Source organism: Haliotis rubra, unplaced genomic scaffold, assembly GCF_003918875.1.
Source record: "Haliotis rubra isolate DU_JTF1 unplaced genomic scaffold, ASM391887v1 Scf525, whole genome shotgun sequence".
Lineage (NCBI taxonomy): Eukaryota > Metazoa > Mollusca > Gastropoda > Lepetellida > Haliotidae > Haliotis > Haliotis rubra.
Window position 1 is genome coordinate 686,879 of NW_025767219.1, and position 26,034 is coordinate 712,912.

Sequence of the window (26,034 nt, forward strand, 5' to 3'; positions counted from 1 at the left end):
GACAGACAATATCAGTTGTTTTCACAGGTCTAATTAGTTTCAGGATAATTAGGATAATTAGTTTCAAACATTTTAAGAGAATGTATTTTTAGGGCAAAATCCCAATCTCGCATTGCCGAAATGAAGGTGTTACACTTGAGACATACCAACTGCAATTTTGCGTCTCGAATTAATAGTAAAGATGCCATTTACCGGACACTTGCGATGTTTTCTAAATGAAATGGATATAGGGGAAGTAACTCTAACTCTGTTGCGATAATGGCCGATAAACTTAAAACATTAATGAAGTGGATAAATGACACTGTGGTATTATACTAATGCTCATGTGCATAACTGGGGTGCGGTATGATACATTCGATGTCTTCCGGTCCCTCCAGTAACATGGTTTAATAAATCGTCTATATGTTAGAAAGCATGGTTTAATAAAGTTAGTTAGCTTTTCTATTCAACTTTTCATTGAGATATATGGTCTGATTAGACCGATTTCTTTATTATCCATTTGCCCATACAATAAATAGATTTTGTATCCGAGGACCTTCAAGACTGGTTCTTCTTTTGCCTTGATGTATCTACGAATAGTAATTAGTACTGTTGATTAACAGCTTCTGCTCAACTTTTTCTCCAATGATTAATGGAATAAAAATTAATATTGGGAACAATTTTAGCCACGATTAGCTGGGACCTGCTTATTCTTTTGCCTTGAGGTATTTGTAAACACAGCAACCCCAATTTTGCGTCTCGAATTAACAGTAAAAAAATAATTCAATAAATAGATTTTGTACATTCAAGACTAGTTATTCTTTTGCCTTGAGGTATTTACAAATAGAGATTGGCAATGTTGATGTTTAACGACGCCGGCCCAACTTCATTTCAGAGTGAGTGAGTTTAGTTTTACGCCGCGCTCGGCAATATTCCAGCTATGTGGCGGTGGTCTGTAAATAATCTGGACTAGGCAATCAAGTGATCAACAGCATGGGCATCGAACTGGGATACGATGACATGTGTCAACCAAGTCAGGAGCCTGACCACCCGATACCGTTAGTCGTCTCTTACGACAAGCATGGTCTAAAGAAGAGCAATTCCAACCCGGATCATAACGGGTCTTTATTTCAGATGATTAAGGGAATAAAGATTAATATAGGAAAACATTACTAATTTTTGTATCCGTGAAATGTTGTTTATGCATCATAAGAGTTTGACATGGCATTACGTTATTGTGTAAGTATGGTTTCATGATGCTTTCAGCAATGTGCTAGTAATATCACTGTCAGGGACATCATAAATCGGATTAACAGATCTTTGAATGACATTCAGAAGTGATACACATAAGGAAGAGAGTTTTATGGATGTCAACTTCTTTATTATGAGGAACACAACGTTTCGGAGTGTATCCTTACTCCTTCATCAGGTGAACATAATATAGATGGGGAATCGAACCCGTCCTTTGTCCTGACTGTGAAAGGTTTAACTACAAAGCGACCCAATCAATTAAATTAAATAGCAATCTTTAAACGACTGTATCCACATTGATTATATGTTAGGGGCAATTTTCAGAAGTGATTATGTCTTTCATACTAAATAACCAAACTGCACTTGCGGAAGGTTATCAAAAAAGATTTAGATTCAGGAGGTTTACGCAAAACGAAAATCTGACTTTTCATGTTGTGTATCTAATCTCACGATGCCCACACAAACTATTGGTTACAAACTAAAAACATTGTCTTTGTTGCAACTACACAATGATGCAGGCCATGTACTGTGAGAACGCGAATCAGCGGGAAAGTGTATTTTTGTAATGGTTCCAATTCTAGAAACGTCTCCCTTTTCGTGAAGTCACAAATAACAATTACGGTTTCAGTATGATTACTATTATCAGAATGTGTATTTAAATTCTGCGACAGTTTTTGTTGTTTTTCACTGGTTGTTATTGTTGATGACATTACATCGAGAAAGAGAGCGTTAAACTCTTAATCAGATATTATTTGTAGTTTGGTTTACACTGTTTGAGGGACATTATTTGTCCAGCACCCAAAAGGAGAAAGCGAAAAGCTAAGGAAGAGAGGGAGAAAAAAAGGGCGTAAAGGGGACATTAGTAGGGAGTAGAGAGAACAATATGTGCAGAGATATAATTATATCTTCCCCTTACAAAAAAGCATATCTCACTCCTACAAAGTTTTGAAAGCAATACGTGGGACACATGTGTGATTATGTTTGTTTGTGAGTGAGTGAGTTTTGTTTTACGCCGCACTAAGCAATATTCAAGCTATATGGCGGAGGTCTGTAAATAATCGAGTCTGGACCTGACAATCCAGTGATCAACAGCATGAGCATCGATGTGCGCAATTGGGAACCGATGACATGTGTCAACCAAGTCAGCGAGCCTGACCCCCCGATCCCGTTAGTCGCCTCTTACGACAAGCATGGGTTACTGAAGATCAATATTCTAACCCGTATCTTGATGGGTATGTTTGTTTGTGTGTTTGTGTGTTTGTTTGTTGTTTGTGCAGTTATGCGGCGGTCTATAAATAATCGAGTGTGGACCAGACAATCCAATGATCAACATCATGAGCATCGAGCTACGCAATTGGGATACGATGACATGTGTTAACGAGTCATCGAGCCTGACAACCCGATCACGTTAGTCGCCTCTTACGACAAGCATGGGTAGCAGAGAATCAATTCTAACCCGGTTTTTTACGGGTCACGTGGTTAGCAGAGTGTAAGACAACGTGTACCAAACGTTAATGTCAGATCATCTAACAGAGGTGGAAGTCGCGGTAGCTGAGCGGGTTAGGCGGCTGACTTTGTGTGCTCATCTCAAAAAAGTACTAGAATTTGTACTTTACTAAGAAAGTGTAATCCCAAATATAACATGTTATATCACAGGAATGGCGGTCATGAAGCGGTGTACCTCACCACGACCTTGAATGTTTGCACGACATACTGACCATGGAGCCAAGAGAACGTGAGGAATGGCAGTAGGGATGTCGACCGACACCTATACACAAAGAACTTAGTTAAGCACCCCCTGACATATCTCACGATTGAATGAGCCCCCATCTGAACCCTTTGGAGTATATGTGGGACATGATTGGTTGTTGTGTGCAACAAAGGGATCCTCCTGTACAGAACCTGGCCCAATTGGAAGCTGCTTTACGTGAGGAATGGCGCAGACTTCCCCCCTCAGAGGATGAGGAGGCTGACAGTGGGTATATAAAGGGGAAGTACTGGCTGTCACACAGTCACATGGAGGTAACACTAGGCATTGACCGTGAATCATGTAAAACATGGAAAATGACATTTTGAATGTTCACATTCACCAATAAATTCAACATTCAACATTCCAGGGCCATACTTGTATAGACATGGTTTTGTATGAGAATCGGTGTGGGTTTTTTAAATGAGCAATTATCATCACAAAATCAACATGGATCCAATCATTTTGTCGGGTTTTTATGAGTCAAAGGATCATACGTGTCAGAAAAACTCATGTTTTTAAAGCATGGTCACCACCAGAAGTTTATGTACGTGTTAAAAAACGATCATTGCAAAAATACAGGGAGTGCTTAATTAAGTTCTTTGTGTGTGTGTGCGCGCGCGTGCGTGCGTGCGTGCGTGTGTATGTGCGCGAGAGTGTGTGAGAGAGACATAACACATAACAGTACGATAGAATACACTAGATAGAATCCAAAGATAGACTAAGAAGGCCACATCTCCACTACTGTACATGTAGGGATGTCGGCCGATGCACCTTGGGAGGTTTATGTATATCAGCCCTATACCCAGACCCTGTCAAGTTGACATTTAAAAGCATTTTGTTTCGTATCCAAAGAGGACACATGTTAATAAAAAAAAATTATCCTTAATTCATTTGCACCCATACGTTGACCGCCAAACGTCTTCATTCGCAGAAACCAGCTAGGAGTTCGTGCAACGATGCGCCGTCAAGTTTTTTAAAGTATCAAACGCACAGGAAGGGCCAAACAAATGCTGTAATGGGCCCTCACTAAGCACATTGACTTTGGACATATGCAGTGCACACTTCTTACTCACTTCCTGGATAGCAATACTCGTGAAGGTCCCAGTAACCCATGCTTGTCGTAAGAGGCGACTAACGGGATCGGGTGGTCAGGCTCGCTGACTTGGTTGACACATGTCATCGGTTCCCAATTGCACAGATCGATGCTCATGCTTTTGATGACTGGATGTCTGGTCCAGACTCGATTTCTGTCAAACTTGTTTCTCTTCATATAAATTCACGTACGATTTGCTTCTTCAATTTTTCGAATAAGTTTAAGAATAATATTATACTATTTGGTGAACACAGATATATAGAGAGATTATTTACCTCATGTGTTTCCGTATCATTAATATCATATTAGGATAATTGATATTGGCGAGCATAATACATATTTTTATTTATAATACATGCTATTAATGATACGGAAACACACGAGGTTAATAATCTTTCTCTCTGTGTTCACCAAATAGTCACGAAGTAATATTCCATTTCCTCGTCGTCGCTGATGATTACAGATGCCAGATATATTTCCTTTCTATCCACGCTGTTGTAAATACACTGATTCAGAGACTTATGACCAATCCCAAGTGTATATATATCATGAGATTCTGTATAAATTAGGTGTTAAGATGTCGGAACTAATCTTTCCTAAGACGTGTTATGTTGTAGAATATCGTGTTTGAAACTTTAATGTAGTAATAATACTATTGCAGCTTGATATATCCGTAATCTGATAGTCGGATGTCGTGCTGTGTGTAAGCAATACTTAAAATTAGATTGTTTAATAAGACTGACCAGTCTAATTGAAGTGAATGAAGACTCGCGTTTCTCTGTTTTACTTAAGTTACTAATTACCTTGATGTGATTGAGTTATCATTACCCAATGTGTAAAATTGATTATCCTCAAATATTAGTTTAATCCGACATCATAATTACTTTTCATCTTGCTGTCATATTACCCCAAGGCAAACGAAAGTTTCAGAGAAACAATGAAGCACACGGACGGACGGATGGATAGCGGCATACGCTGGCATTTTCACCTTCACTCTCAGTGGAAAAATTTGACCACATGAGCCGGTTAATCAAGGGACGTCACACAGTGACAAATAGCAACGCTTACCATATTCTTTTCGCCTGAGACAAGCCAGGAATATTACAGGTGACCTACTTATTGACTAAACCTGAAGAAATACTCTTATTTACATACGTATTCTTAACGCTGACCTAAGGATATGGTAGCGCATTGGTGTTCAGAATTGGTAACTAACGCTTGTTGTATCAGGCGACTAACGGGATGGAATGGTCAGGGTCGGTCATTTAATGATGAATGTAATCGTATCCAAGTGCTTACATCGATACCCATGACGTGAGTTCCTGGACTGTCTAATCCAGACTCGATTATGTCCAGACGGTCGTCACATGGTTGGAGTATTGCTGAGTTTGGCTTGTAACAACAAATACCCCAAACAAGAACGTAGCAATAGGTTTCATTAACTAGCGCAACCAACAGATTTACAAAGCTTTACGGTAAACAAACCATACACATTAAGTTTGTCTCACAGAACAGTAGTACTTTCAAACACGAAATGCTCTGTCATATTTTATGGGCGCTTCGATTATTGCTGATCGACGTCCGTCAACCGTGTACATGTCTTTGCGTGACACTTACGACTTTATGTTCCAATACGGTATTCAGTGTGTTTGGGTTTAACTGAGTTGTCCAATTAACGGCCATTTAGTGTAATTACGGTGGTCTGCCTGGAGAGCAATATATGTTCGATACCCAACCGGGTCACAATCGTTATTGTTTGTTTGTGGTTAAACGCCGCATCAGCAATATTCCAGGAATATGGCGGCGGTCCGTAAATAATCGAGTCTGGACCAGACAATCCAGTGATTGACATCATGCGCATCAATCTATGCAAGTCGGATACGATGGCATGTGTAAAACATGTCAGTAAGCCTAAACACCTGATCCAGTTTTGTACGACAAGAATGGGTAGCTGACGAATTCTAACGCAGATCATCTCTGGTTTAATAAAACGTCAGTGGAGCTAGCTGTTGTTACTCTGGTTTACAGTAAGTGACATTAAGTATGGTAAACATACACTGATTGGTTCGGAGTCAGTTTACAGTATCTGAATCGGCTATTCTGCGCACGATATCTGATCGATCACTAAAATCAGCGTAATTCAAAACGACAACAATCATATGCGCACGCACGCACACATGCACTCGCGCACACACACGTACATGCATGTAGCGATCGTGATATAAGGACAGCAGTTCGGACCCTACGTGTAGTTCCAACTAGGAAAGTTGCAAGTGATTCAGTACGGGGCCAAAACATAATCCTTTTTTACACCACAACCGAAAACAATGGTCCTGACTTAAAGACAGGTTCTAACGAATTAGGGTGACTGGGTAGCCTGGTGGTTATTTAAACACTCGCTCGTCCGGGGCATTGTGGCATTTGCGGTAAGAGAGGCGCTAGTAAAATGTCTATCACCTTCAATATCTTCTAGATTACCAGATTAGAGTTCAATTTTCACAGCAGAAGTAAACGCAACACTAACGGCTCTTAAATACATTAATAGACACCCCAAATATAAACAATATTGACCCTCTTGCCTTCAGACTATTAAAAAGTTCTCTTTTAAATATCCACTTTTAATTGAAATTATTGAACTATAAAATGATCTTGCAAGTGGGTAATGTGACATCGTCCTCTGTTGGTTGCCCAGCCACGTTGGTGTTTCTGGTAACACAATGGCCGATTTAGCTGCTAAGGCAGCACTCAATAAATCTGAGACACCACTTCTCATTCCATCCTCAGATTATAAAGCTACCATTAGATCTTATGTCCGTGATCTGAAACAATGGGAACACCCAAGTAGGCATCAATGAATTACATCAAATCAAGCCTACTATCGTGCATGTGAATAGATGCGTTTTTGTGTAAAGTTGCGTTAAGAATTCGCCAATTTTCACTAAGTTTCATCATTTATTGAACTCATGAAAATAATCTTTTCAACGTTACGCATTTGCTTTACAATACTTCAGTTCATGTGTAAACAGTACCTTTAAACAGTATGGAATATTTAGCAAAATCTAGTTTAGAGCCGTTGACTGAAGTAAGTGGCTACATTTACACTGGTGAGTCTTAACTGTTGATGGGTAGTATACTGAAAGGTGAGGATCCTCAGTTTTGTATCCCTTGTGAGGAGAGAATCACGGTCAAGCATGTCCTGCTTGACTGTGTTGATTTTTCCATCACAAAGGATAAATACTTCAGTGTTAAAACGGTCAAAGATCTTTTTAATAATCCCAAAACTGACCAGAATTTTCATACGTAGCATTGTGTGATTTTGAATTACGGCTTAACCTTCCTACAATCGCCAGCGGCTGAAGGGATGGTATAACTCCAACTAGGGTCCATGCAGGTAGCAAAGGTACTTTATGTCCCCATGGACCCTAGTGATCTACCTTCAGTTGTTGGTGATCTATAGCCCGTTTTTATTTTATACTGCCTGTAGTAATTTAATTTCATGATAGCGTGCCAGTTTAAATATTTATATATGTGATGCTGTAGTATTTTTACTGTTTTTCAATGACAATGGTTTTTATGTTCTAAATTTATTGATATTAATATTGTTCTCTTGCATTGACTTGTTCTCGTCACGATATGGCTGAAACATTGCCCATGTGACCCTAAATATTAACTCACTCACTCACTATTAATTATTGGGTCGACGGTCAAATTACAGTCAGTCGAGCGATGAGAAGCACAGATATAAAACCTGTTGCCCTAAAGGGTAGATGTATGAATCGTTGTTATGTTTAAACGATTATACTGACTGACTGACTGAGTTTGGTTTTGCTTTTAGCAATATTCCAGCTACATCACGGCGGGGGAACACCAGAAATGGGCTTCACACATTGTACCCATGTGGGGATTCGAACCCGGGTCTTCGGCGTGACGAGCCAATGCTTTAACCACTAGGCTACCCCACCGCCCCTTAAACGATCATAGATATACATGACAATGGGTAGTAAAAACAATACAATACTCCCGACGAGGATTGAAAGGTCGTCTGTCCCGCGTGAATTCAATTCTGCAAGTCATGCCTTGTCACTAGCCTTTGATTGAACTGATAGATAAATTTTGACATCGATATGTGTTTTAAGTTGGATTAATATTATGATCAACTGAGAACATAAATGGTGGTAACACTGAGAGTGTTGAAGTAATGTACAAATATTGTCCTACTTCCAGTGACACTTAAATCTGTTGTTGCAATTGTTGAACATAAAATAGTGTCTAGTGTTTTAGAATTTGATTGGCTTGAATATTTTAAATATTGGCTAGCATAACCTATAACCACTGATAACCAAAGGGATGGCGTAAATCCTGCTGGAAAATCATGTAGGAAGCAAAAGCACTGTAAGTCCCATTGATCCCCAATAAGGTGGTCAACCTTTGGTTGTTAGTGGTTTAAAACCTGGTTTTAATTTGTAAGAATGAATGATTGAATATATTGTCTTCTTATTTTAATTATGTTCAGGTTGGTTTTATTTTACAATTGTGATATACCCAGCTATTTTACTGTCCTTTGTCGACAGATATTTCAAAATGCTTACCTTGTTTTCATCGCTATATGGCTGTAATATTGCCGACGCGGTGTAAAATTGTAACTCTCTCACTCATTAGCCTTTGATGTGACTGCCCTCATTACCCTAGAGACCGTCATAGCAGTGTGGGAGTAAACCTGCAGCATGATCATGTATAGAATATTTCCATATCAATGTTTGCGCTCGTACAAATCGGTTTGTGAATAGCAGTATAGCCATCTAAGTACATTCTTTGTGGGGAGCATGCCTTCCGTGATCTTGTTGGCCATCCCAGGGAGACCCAGCTTTCTGAAACATCCAGATACTGTTTGTTGTTTGTTTACGCCACACGTAGCAACGTTCCAGCTATACAAAGGTGACCTGTAAATAATTTATCTCTGAACAGACAACCCAGGAATGTGTGCATCGAACCACACAGGCCTGGTTTTGAGGAAACAGGTGACAGAGTCTGACTACTAGTCCCATCTGGATGTGCCTCACGACCAGCTTGGTGCGCGGGACAAATATTGACCCGAAACTCCTAAGGGAAAGTTGTTCCTGTGTATGTAGGAGATAAACATATTGTGTTTGAAAATCAGAGGTATATAACGAAATTATAATAGCTCTAAATCTGATTTTAAAACCGAACGCGTAGTGTTATATTTTCAACCATGACTTCAGTAAATACTGGATTGTGAATATACCTCTGATTTTCCAACACAGTATGTATATTTTTAAAACCTTAATAATGCGGTTATGGAAGAATGGAGCTATACGTACTGTGTTGGAAAATCAGAGGTCTATAACGAAATTATAACAGCTCCAAATTTGTTATTTAAAGCCTCACGCTACGCGTTCGGTATTAAATTACATTCAGAGCTATTATATTATAATGTATTAAAAATACATACTGTGTTTGAAAATCAGAGGTCTATAACGTTATTAACCAATAAAATTCCAGTATTTACTGAAGTCATGGTAGAATTATAAAAGGTCAAAATTTGTTATTTAAACATCACGCTACGCGTTCGGTTTTAAATAAAATTCAGAGCGATTATAATTTCGTTATATATCTTTGATTTTCCAACAGAGTATGTTTATCTCCTAAAAAGCTTCACTTTAAGTCACAAGAACAGTGACAACTGTTACCATAACTCGGAAATCAAAATTATTGCGACCATAGAGATCTTCCGATGGCTATATAAAACATCAGTTGCGAGATCCGCCAGTTCAAAACCTGCAGACTTTGAAGCAGGGACACCATGAGGAATGTCAGATGCTGAGAATTCAACGCTTGATTGCCCGACTGGCGGACGTGATCTGTGCTATGGATGGCTACACCAGGTATTCCCTAGGTTGCCCGTAGTGCTTCATACAATCACGACAATCATTTTAATCAATTCGTGAACTGCGTGACTGTCAGATTTGTGGCGTAGTCTTGGTAACCGTCACTTCCGGTATAGTCGATAATCGCGTTTTTGTGTTCTTCACACCGATTGCAAGGAAATTTCAATTTCAGTTTGATTTTTGCTTTAATAAGATTAAATGTTTCCAATTTCACACGCGGAATTTTTTTTCTTTTTGTGTGTGTGTGTGTGTGTGTGTGTGTGTGTGTGTGTGTGTGTGAAGGAATGTGTCCTTGTACTGTATGTTTTCATATATCGGTGTCTGTGTGCGTTAATTTGTGCATATGTATATCTATCCGTCTCTGTGTGTATATCTCACCCATGAGGATCCGGATTAGAAATGGTCTTCAGCAACTCATGCTTCTCGTAAGAGACAACAAATGGGGTCGGGTGGTCAGACTCGCTGTCATGGTGGACAAATGTTTTCGCATCCCTATTGCGTAGATCGATACTAATGATGTTGATCACTGGATTGCCTGGTCCTGACTGGAATATTTAGACTGTTGCCATATATAATGCTGAGTGCGACATCAAACAAACTAACCAACAACTTTGTGTGTATCTGTGGGTCTGTATGTGCGAGAGCGAATGTCTGTGTACGTGTCTATGTCTGTCTATATATCTGGGTATGTCTGCCTACCTACCCTTTCATCTATCCACCCATTCGTCTACCTACGCAACTCTAATTTCTGAAAGAAACATCTGATATAATTATCAGGAGGTCAATGGCTTAAAATACCAGAAACACAATATAACCAATATATTTGCGTTGTCCCCCGACAACAATGCGTTTGTTTCAATTAGAATCAGTGACAATAATTGGATATGTGAGTCTCATTAGCTTAACAAACTGAACTAACTAACGATTCAAGACCGCCAGTTAGTGAATACATGTGCTTTTATTCATGCAGTGGCAAGGGACCTACAAATTCCCAAGCAACGTTTAGTTGCTTGTGACGGTCATTGTTTGGAATTTAATTTACACAAGAAAGGAGATGAACATACTGTTGGTGGACTCCAACGCCTCAGTTTACCGTCGGCCATGGAGTTGACAACATCCAGTGTGATGCTGTTCCAATTTATTATCGCCATCTGTAACGGCATCAACCCCACCACCATCCTGAATCTGGGTGGTTCATACGACAAAATTCTCTCGGGACATGGTTATCAGTTGTTGAAAGTTAAGACACTGGAACATTGTCACAAAGTTTGCCTGTACTCTCCGAAATGTTTGTCTGTAAATTGGACCGTGAAGACAAAGTATTGTCAACTGAACTCGGAAGACTCCGGTACTGGAACTCCTCTGATGACGTCCACGGGAGACTTGTTCGTCCCTGCGGTGGGTTCCAACATCAAGGTAAGGTATGCTTGTCCGGTCGGGCTTGGAGGCCTGGTCTTTCGACGATCATTTCGACGATCAGAGGATATCACAAATAGGTGTAGACAAAGGGAGGATGTCCTAGAGCATAATGTATTTTTGATGAACCAGGCCTTGCTTTGATCAAACGTTGTGTTGGTTGTATCTATACATCTGAAATCGGCTCATCTGACGCACATTGAAAATGCCAGTAAGTGAAACAACACCATTGCACCTACATCAACCTGTTGTCACAAAACTTGTCCTCAATTATCTTCTTCTTCTTCATCTCTTGGTAGCTCAGATGAAAAATACAAAATTTCAATATTACACGTGATAAATGTGCTTTACGATTTCACTTCGTGTGCAAACAAATTCATGAAGACGACTTCGACTTCTAATCTGTCCAAAAATATTATTTCAACTTAACTCACTTTGATTGGCGGGACCTTGATCGAACCTTTTGTGTTTAGCGTATATATTCATCTGAAATGGGCTCATCTAACGCTCATTAAGTACTAGCAAATGGCAGTACGCAAATGTAACATATTATTTTCATACGGCTGTGGATTTGTCTCGTTGTCCCACACAGTTGGTAATGTTTGTATACTTTTAAATGAATTCAAAGATCGTCCATAGAATTAATTTGTTTTAAATTAACATTCAAATTTAAACGAAAGCACACGATTTGAATCTTACAGATCGTTTTAAAGTCTTCTGGAAGCAGATTGAGGTTGGATTTGTCAGAATTAATGATCAATCAATCAGTTACATTCTCTTCTTTAATGATCTCTAGAAATGGTACCGATATTTTACTCCTGTCATTATATCTAAAGCATGCAACAACAAGAAATAACGTATTCAAATATATTGTTTATCCAAAATGTCTGCCTGTACTCACCGAAATGTTCGAAGTATTGTCAACTGAACACGGCAAACTCCTCTCGAACTCCTCTGATGATTTAGTCCTGTCATTATATCTAAAGCATGCAACAACAAGAAATAACGTATTCTAAAATATTGTTTATCCAGAAAGTAACACAGCCTGTGTTATGTAAGTTACAGTCTGTTTACACTTACTCTGCAAGTGGGCTAGAGGCATAAAATACAATAAACCTCCTATTCTTCTTCTACTACTACTACTACTACTACTACTACTACTACTACTACTACTACCTTACCACGCTGTTGTCACAAACCGTGGCCTCGAATATCTTATTCTTGACCTTGTCATTACGAACGTACAGGTTTACAATACTACCCAAATTTTGCCTTCTTATCACTACAAAATTAAAATTATATTAAAATATATTTAATATAGTTCAAAGGTGTTGCTTAACATAAGTAAAATCCAAAAGTAGGTCCTACTGGGAAAGTAAGCGCCATTTATGGGTATCAATTCCATGATCAAATTAATTGGGCCCATCCTAAGATTACTCTCAAAGGATTTGAACCAAGCCTCATACCACTGGTCGTAGACTACTCCATCTTCCTAGGCCCAATTGACTTCCAAAGGCTCCAATCACTTACTATGCCTCTCTAAATGTCCATTAGTAAAAAGGTACTTAGTTGCAAATTATTTCCTCAAAATATCACTCAAAGTACTTAGGTGTTTAGAGGAGACTGGAGTGAAAATCACGGTTCAATACTCATCTTCTGGGATACATATATACCATATGCCGTTATTGTTTTGTATTTCATTATAGGGGACACAAGTGGCCAAGTCTTCAAAGGCACCACCAATGTCTTGAGGGCTACGAGTAAGCCCCTCTTACACGCCAGAAACCCATGATCACGGGTTCGAATCCCGGTTCGAGTGAGTGAGTGAGTTAAGATTTTAAGTCACATCAGCACTATTTCAGCCATATCGTGACTCAATCAAGCTGTAGATATGTAGTAATTAAAAGTAATTTTCTTAAAGACCTGTCAACGAAGGACAGTAAAACAACTAGATTATCACAGATATAAATGTAAAACTAGTAAAAAACTAGTAAGTACATCTAAAACAATTTAACTATAGATGACAATACAATTTAAAAACAGGCCATGGATTGCCAGCAACTGAAGGTCCATACAAGGGACCATGAGGACTTACTGTACATTTGCTTTCTGCATGGACCCAAGCTGGATTTACGCCATCCCTTCAGAGTTTAGACAGTCTAGCCACAAATGAATATAACATATATACTGCGGTTAAAAAAAAGTAAAATGTTTCCATTTACTTTCATTGTTTTGGGACTTACATGCCTCTCAGGTTGGCAATAATTCTACGACACTTTAACCCCCTTCGAGGATACATACACTAACAGTATCAGTTGTTAATTTAAACTACCAATCATAAAACATTTATCTATTTACACAACTTTAATCAAAATTTATCAAACAACTATATTTCTTTAAACAAATCAATGATTAAATTATAATTAACATTAGGAAACTGATCCTTAACTGTTTTGACTTTGAAATATTTATCCCTTGTGATGAAAAAATCAATACAGACAAGCAAGACATGCTTGAACGTGATTCTGTCATCACAAGGGATACAAAACAGAAGGTACTCACCTTTTAACAAGTATTCATGAGTATATCTTGCATGGCCAATGCGACATCGTCGCATAATGACCTCTTCACATCTGGACAGAAAACCGAAGTGGGTCTAACCAATAGTTGGGATGTAATGTATTGATACCTACTTGGGTGTCCCACTGTTTTTGCATTAGATCACGGAACTACCGGGCAAAAGTAAGTTTTTGACTAAACAAATAGAAACAAAGACGCATGTGAGATTTATGATAGTTATCTCACAAACAGAAGTCATTTTCCAATAATTTGGCTGAAGATTTATTGTAAAATTAATTAACAAAGAGTCAAGGGGTCGCAAAGTTCATTTAAAAAGTACCAATAGTCAAACAATGGCAGAGGAGTCAGGGGACGTTATGAAAAGCGAGTGTGACCACCCTGGACATCCTCATGGACATCGTCATTTGGCGGATGACGTCCGCAGGAATCCTGTTCCATAAGTCCAAGAGAGTCTGTTCAAGTTCGTGTTGGTTCTATAGAGGTGGTACACGCTGTCTCAGCTGACGATCAAGATGATCCCAGAGATGTTCAATGGGGTTCATGTCTGGAGAACGCGCTGGCCAAGGTAATACGTTCACGTTAACGTTGTGCAGGTATTCTCGAACAATTCTGGCGGTGTGAGGCCGTCCATTGTCGTGCGGGGGAATGAACCCTCTTGGCTGTATTCGAATAAAGGGCACCACAAAAGGTCTCAACACTTCATCCCTGTATCGCTGGGCGTTCAGATTTCCGTGGATGCTAACCAGCCGTGTTGTTCTCTGGCGCCTGCTTCATCGAACGTAGAATCTTCGTGAAAGCACTTTAGCGCCAGTTGCTCGCCTCTACGTCGGAAAACTTGAACTCTGCCATCGTCCCTGAACAGACTGGACCAACCGGCATCTGTAAAAAGGACTCTCTCCCAGTCACATCGCTGCCACAGTCCTACAGACGGGTCAAGGACATTCTACGTAAGGGGCGAAAGAAAGGCTCGTATTCCATCCATAACAGCTGAAGGACTGTAACGTTCGTCTGCTGGTTGCATGTCTTCGTGCTGTCGTCGTCACGAATCTGTTCCGAAGGTGAATATTCTTGGTTTTCCCGATCTTTGATGGTCTTGGGTCTGGCCTGTTTGCTGGTAGGGGTTTATCAATTTACTAATGGTGACCTGGCTTTCGTTGGTGGTTCTTGTTGTGAAGATCCCATATTGGTATCACAATCGCCTAGTCTCGTTGCGCTTGTGTAAGTCTTGACATAATCGTGTTGGTGTTTTGGTTACGCATGCTTGCTCTGTTCAACAGCAGTATTTATGCCACTATCATCCACGTGCATTAGGACCAATGTCCCGCATTTATTTGAAATTTGAAAAAATGAAGGATTCGTTCGAAGTTTTCGGACAATTGTGTTGTTTTGCGAATGTCCTCTGCTTTGGTTCAAACATTTACCAGTGTATTCAGTGTATTTACTTTTTATAAAATTACTTTAAAAGTGATAACTTTTCTTTGCCCGGTAGTTTAGAAAAGTATTCAAAGTGGCGTTACGACCAAATTACTCACGTGACTATGTGTTGATCAATTTAATAAATCTTTCAGAATCATGCTTGCATATTAAGCCCATGCAAGTTTGGAGAAGTGTGTATTCCGGTGACGTCAGCGACAGACTTCGTATGCTTGCTTCCAGATGCTCAAGTATCAAGAACAACTCAATCTTCTACTTCGTCTACGATGCCTACAACGCCGATTCCGACAACGACACCAACAACAACACTAACAGCTCTGATGACAACGACTCCAACCACAACTCCGACAACAACACCGACAACGACAGCAACGACCATGACCACCACAACAACCACAACACCAGGTAGGAAAATGCACATCATGTATAAATAATTATATATATTATTAGAACTTTCAATCCCAAATTTTAGTGTTGAAAAGAAATAGAGAAATTGGCTTCGCACATTCAAAAGAAGAAGCAATAGTAGATTAGTAGAAGTTAACTTGATGTAACAAATGTGATTAATTAAAATATTTCACAATGATTAGCTGTGAACAACCCACCATATGGGACACATCGTCAGATTTGGGTAACCGTCGCTGGCCACAAGTACGAGTGACTTATCAATACCGCACAGTGACAAAATACTGGCGCCTTTTCTTGTCCCATCTTAAGTCGTATTGGTCGACGTTCTGTCCTTCAGAATAACAACGCCAGTGCTCACCATGTTCGAAATGTCATTGGTCACGCCCGGCAGCACAAAGTCCATAGAAAGCTGTGGTCAGCAATGAGTCCTGACTTTCCCTGATTGATGACTTCTGCGACATATGTGTCAGACTTCGTATGCTTGCTTCCAGATGATCAAGTATCAAGAACAACTCAATCTTCTACTTCTTCTACGATGCCTACAACGCCGATTCCGACAACGACACCAACAACAACGCTAACAGCTCTGATGACAACGACTCCAACCACAACTCCGACAACAACACCGACAACGACAGCAACGACCATGACCACCACAACAACCACAACACCAGGTAGGAAAATGCACATCATGTATAAATAATTATATATATTATTAGAACTTTCAATCCCAAATTTTAGTGTTGAAAAGAAATAGAGAAATTGGCTTCGCACATTCAAAAGAAGAAGCAATAGTAGATTAGTAGAAGTTAACGTGATGTAACAAATGTGATTAATTAAAATATTTCACAGTGATTAGCTGTGAACAACCCACCATATGGGACACATCGTCAGTACGAGTGACTTATCAATACCGCACAGTGACAAAATACTGGCAACTTTTCTTGTCCCATCTTAAGTCGTATTGGTCGACGTTCTGTCCTTCAGAATAACAACGCCAGTGCTCACCATGTTCGAAATGTCATTGGTCACACCCGGCAGCACAAAGTCCATAGAAAGCTGTGGTCAGCAATGAGTCCTGACTTTCCCTGATTGGTGACTTCTGCGACATATGTGTCAACGTCATACGCGGTCTACGTTGGCTTAAACTGGTCAGGCGCTGCAGGGGGAGTAGGGGGGATTCCAACGAATGTATTTTGAGAGATTCATGCGTAATATGCCTTGTCGACAAAAAGCCGTTTCCTTGCACGCATTAGCACTCGCGGGTCTTTGAAAGGACATCCCCAATGATTCACACAACCCAAGGAACTCCAAGCTAATTTCCAAATCGAAGCCTGACACTACCTGTCTTGCTCGTAGTGATTGTACATCGTATCTTAATATTTGTTGCAGACTGCTCGACGTATTCAGATTCCTTCACAAGAATTCAAGGATACTTGGTCTTGGGACACAACGACATAACCTTCTGGGACGCCAGCTCGGCACCAGCCTGTCAACAATACTGCATACAAGAAACGGCATTCACGTGCAAGAGTTACGAATACCTTTACCACAATAAAATGTGCAACCTAATGTCCTTTATAAAGGATGATGCTCTCAGCATATGGAAAGCAGTTTCGAGGGCAGATTATTTTGAACGTTTGCGTCAGTGTGATGTCACAGACAACACTGAGGACGACAAGTAAAGGAATATATATCGAGAGAAACATAGACTTGAGAGCCTAATGTAACACGTGACGTAAAGACTTTACAACGGATTTCCCTCCCTGCATAATGTGATGTGCTCAGAAATACTCCGTGGCTTTAACAATAGTAAATCATGGGAGGCTCGTTTTGGGATCAGGCTTTCAATCGAACGATTGCGACATGACTGAATTTATGTGGGCTTTACAGCGTGTCAATATAGATCTGGAAGAAAAACACGTAATAATTACGATTTATATTTGCAAAAATAGAAACATTAAAGCTCTTATTATTTCGCTATATACCTCTGATTTTCCAACACAGTATGTTTATCTTAAGTTTTTTTACATGTAGATAAGGAAATGCGTCAACTTTCGAGACAATAATAACTTTATTTGCTTTCTTCCGGGATGACGGATCATGAGGAATCATAAAAAAACGTTGATTCGCGAGAGGCGAAGAACCGACGAGATTCCAGTGACATTTTTAGACGTTAGACAGTCAGATAAGGACAAACTTTATGCATGATTAACTTTATTCAGGTGATTTGACGTTTGGATACAGATTCTAGTAACGTACTGTCGACTTTATAGTTTCTGTTTGTTCTTCAGCATTTCTTGAAAGATCTGCCTGTAAGCTTGTATCATTACCATCATTACACGGAGGAAAATAAAAATAAATACGCAGGAAAATCACCCAAAGATCTCAGAAAATAACAACTGGAAAGAATTAGTTTCTTCTTTTGTTTAAAACTGCTGTCAGCAACAATCGAACTATATTCTTTGGGCCTGTAAATAATCGAGGTCAGTCAATTGATTGACATCATGAGCATCCATCAACGTATTTGGAACATGATGACATGTGTCAACCGAGTCTGACCATCCCATCCCCTCAGTTGCCTCTTATGACAACCATGGGTTGCTGGAAACTAGTTCTAACCTGGACGATTTCTACAGCGCCAGACAACAATGAAAATATAAATGGAACAGAATATTCGACCATTGCACACTAATGATACAAGTTTCTGTACATTTCTTAATTAAGCGCCATGTTTTCTAAATAGCGTGAACAATAGATGTGATATTTAGGGGAAATGCGCATAAATCATGATATTAGACAATTCTTTTAGCTTTTCGTTGTGTTTGTTTGCACTGAGTCTCAAATATAGCGACGAGACACTAGTCGCTGTTCGTTTTGAACTATTTGCCACAAGCAAAATCACTGCAAAGTCACCATCGTTGAAAATGAGGCTAACAGTTTCACAAGAACACAGTTTCAAGGTGATAAGCAATGATTAAGATTAAGATTCAAAAATCCTGAGTTGACAAAATGTTGAGACAAAATAGTTTATGAATATCAACTTTATCAATGATATCAATGTTTCATTAATATTTATGTTTCATCAATATGATCCGCATTGCCTTATTCTAACTGTAATGCCATTTTACACAAATTTAGATGCCCAATTGAGAGGACAAGAGCACTGTGGGGTAAATGTATTTTGTCATTCAAGGTCTTCACACACAGAAATAAATCTGCTTATCTATTCTAACCCAAACCACACAAGATGCACTGGTGTTTACTTCAATGTGTATATACAGATTTTCAAAGGCGTGGTTGATTCTCATTATTAGACTTATTCACAGTTGATATCAGCGAGTTATTACCTTGAAACAATCATTTGCACTAACATAATATACTTGGTATTAAACGGATGTTGTTAATGATATATGTACGTATGCATATTCACCTTGTATCCAATTTTGTTTCAATCAATAAAACTACATTGGTAAGAATCCATTATTGCCTTCGTTTGTATTCTTGTGATGAAGTTAACCAACCAACCAATTAATCAAGTAAAGGTTGTACCAGAAAGGTCAAGGTTCGAGAAGCAGCCAATGAAATTCCCTGGATGTGTTATGACCTGATATGCAACGGGGGGTCAGGAAAGCAAACAAGTAATCAAAGCGTGATACTAAAATATATATTTTAGATACATGGCCTATTTAATTCTGAAATCGGACAATCCCAAACACAGTCCCCAAATCGAAGAAAGACTTCTTCAAAATAGTCTCAAGTGGCTTATGGTCAGTTTCAGTATTAACACTACTGCCATGAGCATACACAGACTTCTCGAGACCAAACACTATGGCTAATAGCTCCGTTTCAATTTCTGCGTAACTGACTTCTGTCTGTGTCATAGGAGGAGAAGCATACTCAATGGGTTGCCCATTCTGCATCAAACATGCACCTAGACCATTTTCACATGTGTCAGTACTTGAGCACAGGAGGTGAAGATATGATCTTATCATCCAAAACTGTGTTCCACGGGAGATATCGCTTGTGTGAGATCATATGATATCTCCGAGGAGATATCGTTTTGACAGTAGATTTTGTACAATGCTCTGACAATGCTATGACGTCATCAACTTGATGAAGTCACAATGCTATGACATCGCTGCACTGCAAGTCTAATGGTAGTACAGTGTTGAGAGATGTACATTTGTCATTGAAAACTAATGAAGAATGATTTTGATGATAAATAGAAATTCACCCTCGTGTCTACTGATATCAATTATATCAACACTCGTTGATAAAGGTAAAATATATCCTCGGCAAGCCTCGGATATTTGTAACTTTATCAGCTCGTGTTGATATAATTGATATCAGTAGACACTTGGGTGAGATTCTCTATTTCACTTCATTCAAAGCTTGTCCACGAATTGCTGAATACTATCGGAATTTGACATCAACTTTTAACTGTAACTTCGGACAATTGAAGGACAAACTTTTGAACAAAGTTAGTCATTTCTAATAGTCTCTGAATTCCAGCTTTGTCAACAGGATCTGGCATCTTGGTAATTGTCTCCGCTTTCGAGGGATCGATTTTCAAACCTTCATGGGAAACGATATGACCCAGATAGGAGACTTCAGTTTTCCTCAGCTTGATTTTGTTCTTGTTCAAGGTTATCCCTTTCTCTCTACATCTGTTAATAAAAGATTTCAACTTTCCATTGTGGTCATCAAGAGCTTTTTCAAATGTATCACCAACTCCCAAAACCAACATGTCATCATGTATAGTTTATGTTGGGTAATGGTTCCGCTTCCATGCTTTGTTACAATCCAGACAAACCCTAATCATCCTACTTGGTTTTGTCACAAGAACCATTGTTGAAAACCAATCTGTAGGGACAGACACCTGTTCAATAATTCCCATACCATCGAGTCGCTTGAGTTCAGACTTCAATTTGGGTTTCAGAGGGAATTTTCCTTGAACGTAGTTTGACAGTGTTGACATGATGACTATTTTACCAAACAAATTTACCGCCATTTATTTACCAAACAAATGATTTTTTGTAAAGGGATGCAACTCTTCTGTAACCAAGTGACGCCGAAACTCAAAGAAGAGGACATAAAATATTTATAAACATACGCTTAAGTTTACATCCTAACAGACAGGTTCGAAAGCCATCAGCATACTCTTCAAGTACATCATCAGACATGATCACAGACATTATGTTCTCATAATTTGCTGTTGTCAACTGGAAAGCTTGTATGGCCAGGGAACCAAAGTATTGGCTTCACATCGTCGTTGACGACATTCAGTTCCTTATTACGGAAGTGTAGGCCCATACGTACGTAGGTTACATTGTACATGGTAAACTATAGTGTGCACAGTACAAATTAATAATTTTAAAATCTTACATACATTGCATGATAGATAAACATATTGATAAGTTTACAATGTGTTGATGACATGAGGAATTTGAATTTAGCTTAACTTGGATTGGTACAATAGATGGTACGAGAGCAAAATGGTATTCATCTTCAATATAACAAATTGCTGTTCCCAAACAAAACCAAAACCAAAACTGTACAACAGATCGTGCAATGGTTGAGCCCAATCCGGGATTTAAACCCACACCCTCAGATTTAGGCACCTCAATCGCCAGCACACAAAGTCAGCTGGCTAACCCGCTCAGCCACTGCACCTTCCAGGCTGGTGATTTGCCGACTTTTAGGGTCATGTCACCTGGCTGTGCGTGCCAGCGCTGCTCCACCAGCCGTTGTGAAGCGTGAAAATAGAACAATATTACATGATAGTTTCTTAAACAACCTTTTCCGTGATCGATGATAGAACATCAGATTTTAGATCCTACAGCGTACAGAGGTTTCAGGACCACGTGTCTTATTTATGTTTTGTGCACTTATCCCTATTTCCAGTTATTTTATTACTCATCGTTCTCATTTGAACCCAGACTGTAGGTGGTATGACTCGGCTCGTGAAACAAGTTCAAATGTTTAAAATATGGAAAGACATGTAAACTCTGCCTTTTCAATTGAATTGTATGAACAAACCAATGGAGGGTTTGACCGCACACCGCTATCTTATGAGCATGGAAATCTTTAAAGAGTAACGTTCACAAGACAAAATCATAAATTTTCTGCATCAAACATGCACCCTTTTTATATGTGTCACACTGCACAGCTGTTTCAAGAGAAGTACTTGAGCACAGGAGGTGAAGATATGATCTTCTTCACTTCACTCAAAGCTTGTCCACGAATTGCTGAATACTACAGGAGTTTGACATCAACTTTTAACTGTAACGTCGGACAATTGAAGGACAAACTTTTGAACAAAGTTAGTCATTTCTAATAGCCCCTGAATTCCAACTTTGTCAACAGGATCTGGCATCTTGGTAATTGTCTCCTCTTTCGAGGGAACGATTTTCAAACCTTCAGGGGAAACGATGTGACCCAGATAGGAGACTTCAGTTTTGCTCAGCTTGATTTTGTTCTTGTTCAAGGTTATCCCTTTCTCTCTACATCTGTTAATAAAAGATTTCAACTTTCCATTGCGGTCATCAAGAGCTTCTTCAAATGTATCACCAACTCCAAAAAGCAACATGTCATCATGTATAGTTGGTGTTGGATAATGGTTCCGCTTCCATGCTTTGTTAAGAGGTTTAGAATGCAGACAAACCCTAATCATCCTACTTGGTTTTGTCACAAGAACCATTGTTGAAAACCAATCTGTAGGGGCAGAAACCTGTTCAATAATTCCCATACCATTAAGTTCAGACTTCAATTTGGGTTTCAGAGGGAATTTTCCTTGAAGGTAGTTTGACAGTGTTTTACACGTCCGCCATTTATTTACCACACAAATGATATTTTGTAAAGGGATGCAACTCTTCTGTAACCAAGTGACACCGAAACTCAAAGAAGAGGACATACAATATTCATAAACATAAACTACTCTTCAAGTACATCATCAGACATACTCACAGACATTATGTTCTCATAGTTTGCTGTTATCAACTGAAACGCTTGTATGGCCAGGGAACCAAGCATTGGCTTCACATCGTCGTTGCCGACATTCAGTTCTTTATTACGGAAGTGTAGGCCCATACGTACGTAGGTTACATTGTACATGGCAAACTATGGTGTGCACAGTACAAATTAATAATTTTAAAATCTTAGATACATTGCATGATAAATAAACATATTGAGAAGTTTACAATGTGTTGATGACATGATCAATTTGAATTTAGCTTAACTTGGATTGGTACAATAGATGGTACGAGAGCTAATGGTATTCATCTTCAAATAACAAATTGCTGTTCCCAAACAAAACCAAAACTGTACAACAGATCGTGCATGGGTTGAGCCCAATCCGGGATTTAAACCCACACCCTCAGAGTCAGGCACCTCAATCGCCAGCACAAAGTCAGCTGGCTAACCCGCTCAGCCACTGCACCTTCCAGGCTGGCGATTTGCCGACTTTAGGGGTCATGTCACCTGGCTGTGCATGCCGGCGCGGCTCCACCAGCCGTTGTGAAGCGTGAGAATAGAACAATATTACATGATAGTTTCTTAAACAACCTTTTCCGTGATCGATGATAGAACATCAGATTTTAGATTCTACAGCGTACAGAGGTTTCAGTAGACTAACAACTAGTCTCTGAAATGAACATATTTTACTGAAAAATGGTCATAGTAAAAACATATAAAATATAATGAAAAGGAGCCCTGAGACCTTCTTCTGAGGAAATCTAGACTTGCCACATTTTCTAGACTTGTGTGGGCTGTCTTGGATATATTTGCTTCAGGGTCTGTACGAGAGACTAAGGTTTCAGGACCACTCGTCTTATTTATGTTCTGTGCACTTATCCCTATTTCCAGGTATTTTATTACTCATCGTTCTCATTTGAACCCAGACTGTAGGTGGTATGACTCGGCTCGTGAAACAAGTTCACATGTTTACAATATGGAAAGACATGTAAAAATCTGCCTTTTCAATTGAATTGTATGAACAAACCAATGGAGGGTTTGACCGCACACCGCTATCTTATGATCATGGAAATCTTGAAGAGTAACGTTCACAAGACAATATCATGAATGTTTTTCACATGCCAACAATATAAGGATTACTGATCCGTCTTCTGACACAATGGTATGTCCTTAATTGTATACATAAGTGTAGCCAGAGGTAAAAGCAGACTACGGCTGCATATCGCTGCGGAATGGTACCGTTCCAGGGGCGGATACAGCTTTTTGAGAAAGAAGGGGATGCACAATATTGAGAAAGGAGGGGTGCACACTTCATTTTCACGAGAGTTTCAATGGTCCGTTAATAAACTTTCAGGACAAAGAGGGGTGGGGGTGGGGGTGCGTAACCATGTACACACACACACACACACACACACACCCTCTGGATCCGCCTATACGATCCCGTTAGTCGCGTCTTTCGACAAACATAACTTCACCATATAACACAGGCTTATCTGCAATCAAAAGCAGCAGAGAACAAAAAAACGCAACAGAGAACATATACTGAACCGCAAAAGTAACGTAACACCGATAGTGGTTTCTTAATGCATAAAATTTAATTCGCTCTAATTAACAATCAAAACGGAGGATTGAGTTCAAACTTGACAATTATGGTTAACACATTTTCGGGAATCACATTTAGACTTCAGACAAACAAAATCACCAAAAAATAGTTCCATTAGGATGCCTCGAAGTCAGTATCATGTGTGGTCTCCATGGGCCCCGATGACGGCGTTGCATCGTCCAATCAATCAAACTTATTTCGTAACAATGCCTTAGGCCCACGTACAATACAAATAAACATCTGTAATTATAAGATAGTGGTATTTGACAATCAGACTCATATGTATAAAGAACGCAATGACAGTGCTTCCTTAATGTAAGAAGAACAATTTGTTAGTGTTGAAAACTTGGAACAGGAAAATGTGTTCAGAAAGTATTGCTGATCTATGTAATTTGGTAATGCTTTAAAGCGCAAATCATGATAAACTTTACATTCAAATGGGAAATGAAATTCATTTGGACAAAATAATCATTATAAATATTACAAAGTTTTTGGTGCCTCGGAACTCCATCAAATCTACCGGTATTTTTATATCTTGGAAGTGCACCGATTCGTAACATTGTTATTCGACGCCTCGCATCTTTAGATTTCAATAAAGTTAAATATGGTTCAATGCAAAATACACTTTTGATACTGGAATAGATATCAAGCGATGAATATTTGTGCATTTTGAATTGCTTTTCACCAACTCTTACATGAAAATCTTTCAAAAACTGTTCCTCGTTGCCAACTCCTTAAGCTTCCCACACAAAACCAAAACCATAATTGAACAAAGTATTTCGGACAAAATATACCCACGTTTTCATACCAACTTTGTCTAAATTGTGCATCATGATATAATACTGCTTTGAATTTCTATCCTTTGGTAAGCGTACAAGTTTGAACCGACACTTCACAACACGTAATAAACTATCAACATAAATATAATTTCTACCACATTCCGCCAAAACACCAGCGTTAGAGCATTTATAACTTACGCCAAACACATACTTACAAAATCTAATGTGAAACTGTTCAATAACATGCCATTTCCGAAAACCCCGTATTTCCGAAGCGTACAAAATAATCTGCTTTATCTGAACGTCCATAGCCTTTGATTTGGGTGTTCTCATTACCCCTGAGACCGTCATAGCCGCGTGGGCGTAAACCTGCAATTTGATAGTGTATAGAATATTTCCATATCAATGTTTGCGCTAGTACAGATCGGTTCATGAATATTAGAAGCCATCTGAATACATTCTTTGTGGGTATCATGTCGTCCGTGGACTTGTGGGCCATCCCAGAGAGACCCAGCTTTCTGAAACATTCCGATACAGTTTCTTTGTTGTTTAACGCCACACGCAGCACCTTCCCAGCTATATGACGGTGACATGTAAATAATTTATTCCTGAACGAACAACCCACGAATGGATATGTCGTGCAACGAACCACGCGGAGTTTCGAGGAAACAGATCACCGAGTCTGACTATTAGTCCCATGTGGACGTCCATTAAGACCAGCTTGGGACACAGGAACAAATATTGACCCGAAACTCCTAAGGAAAAGTTGTTCCCGCATATTTCAATATCGGTCGATGAGGCAGCCTAATTACCTTGATCGTTCATCATGCTGCATTATTGGGCCCACTAAAGTACTGTCG

General features: G+C 39.3%; 1 protein-coding gene across 1 annotated transcript; it reads left to right on the forward strand.

Moving 5' to 3' along the window:
• The first annotated feature begins 11,096 nt into the window (after window positions 1–11,096).
• On the forward strand, window positions 11,097–19,300 carry LOC124252820 (cell wall integrity and stress response component 4-like). Its single transcript, XM_046686497.1, has 4 exons — window positions 11,097–11,395; window positions 15,544–15,814; window positions 16,309–16,491; window positions 17,210–19,300. The coding sequence occupies exons 1-4, from the start codon at window positions 11,105–11,107 to the stop codon at window positions 17,500–17,502; spliced, it is 1,038 nt and encodes a 345-aa protein (XP_046542453.1). The 5' UTR covers window positions 11,097–11,104; the 3' UTR covers window positions 17,503–19,300.
• The last annotated feature ends 6,734 nt before the right edge of the window (window positions 19,301–26,034 follow it).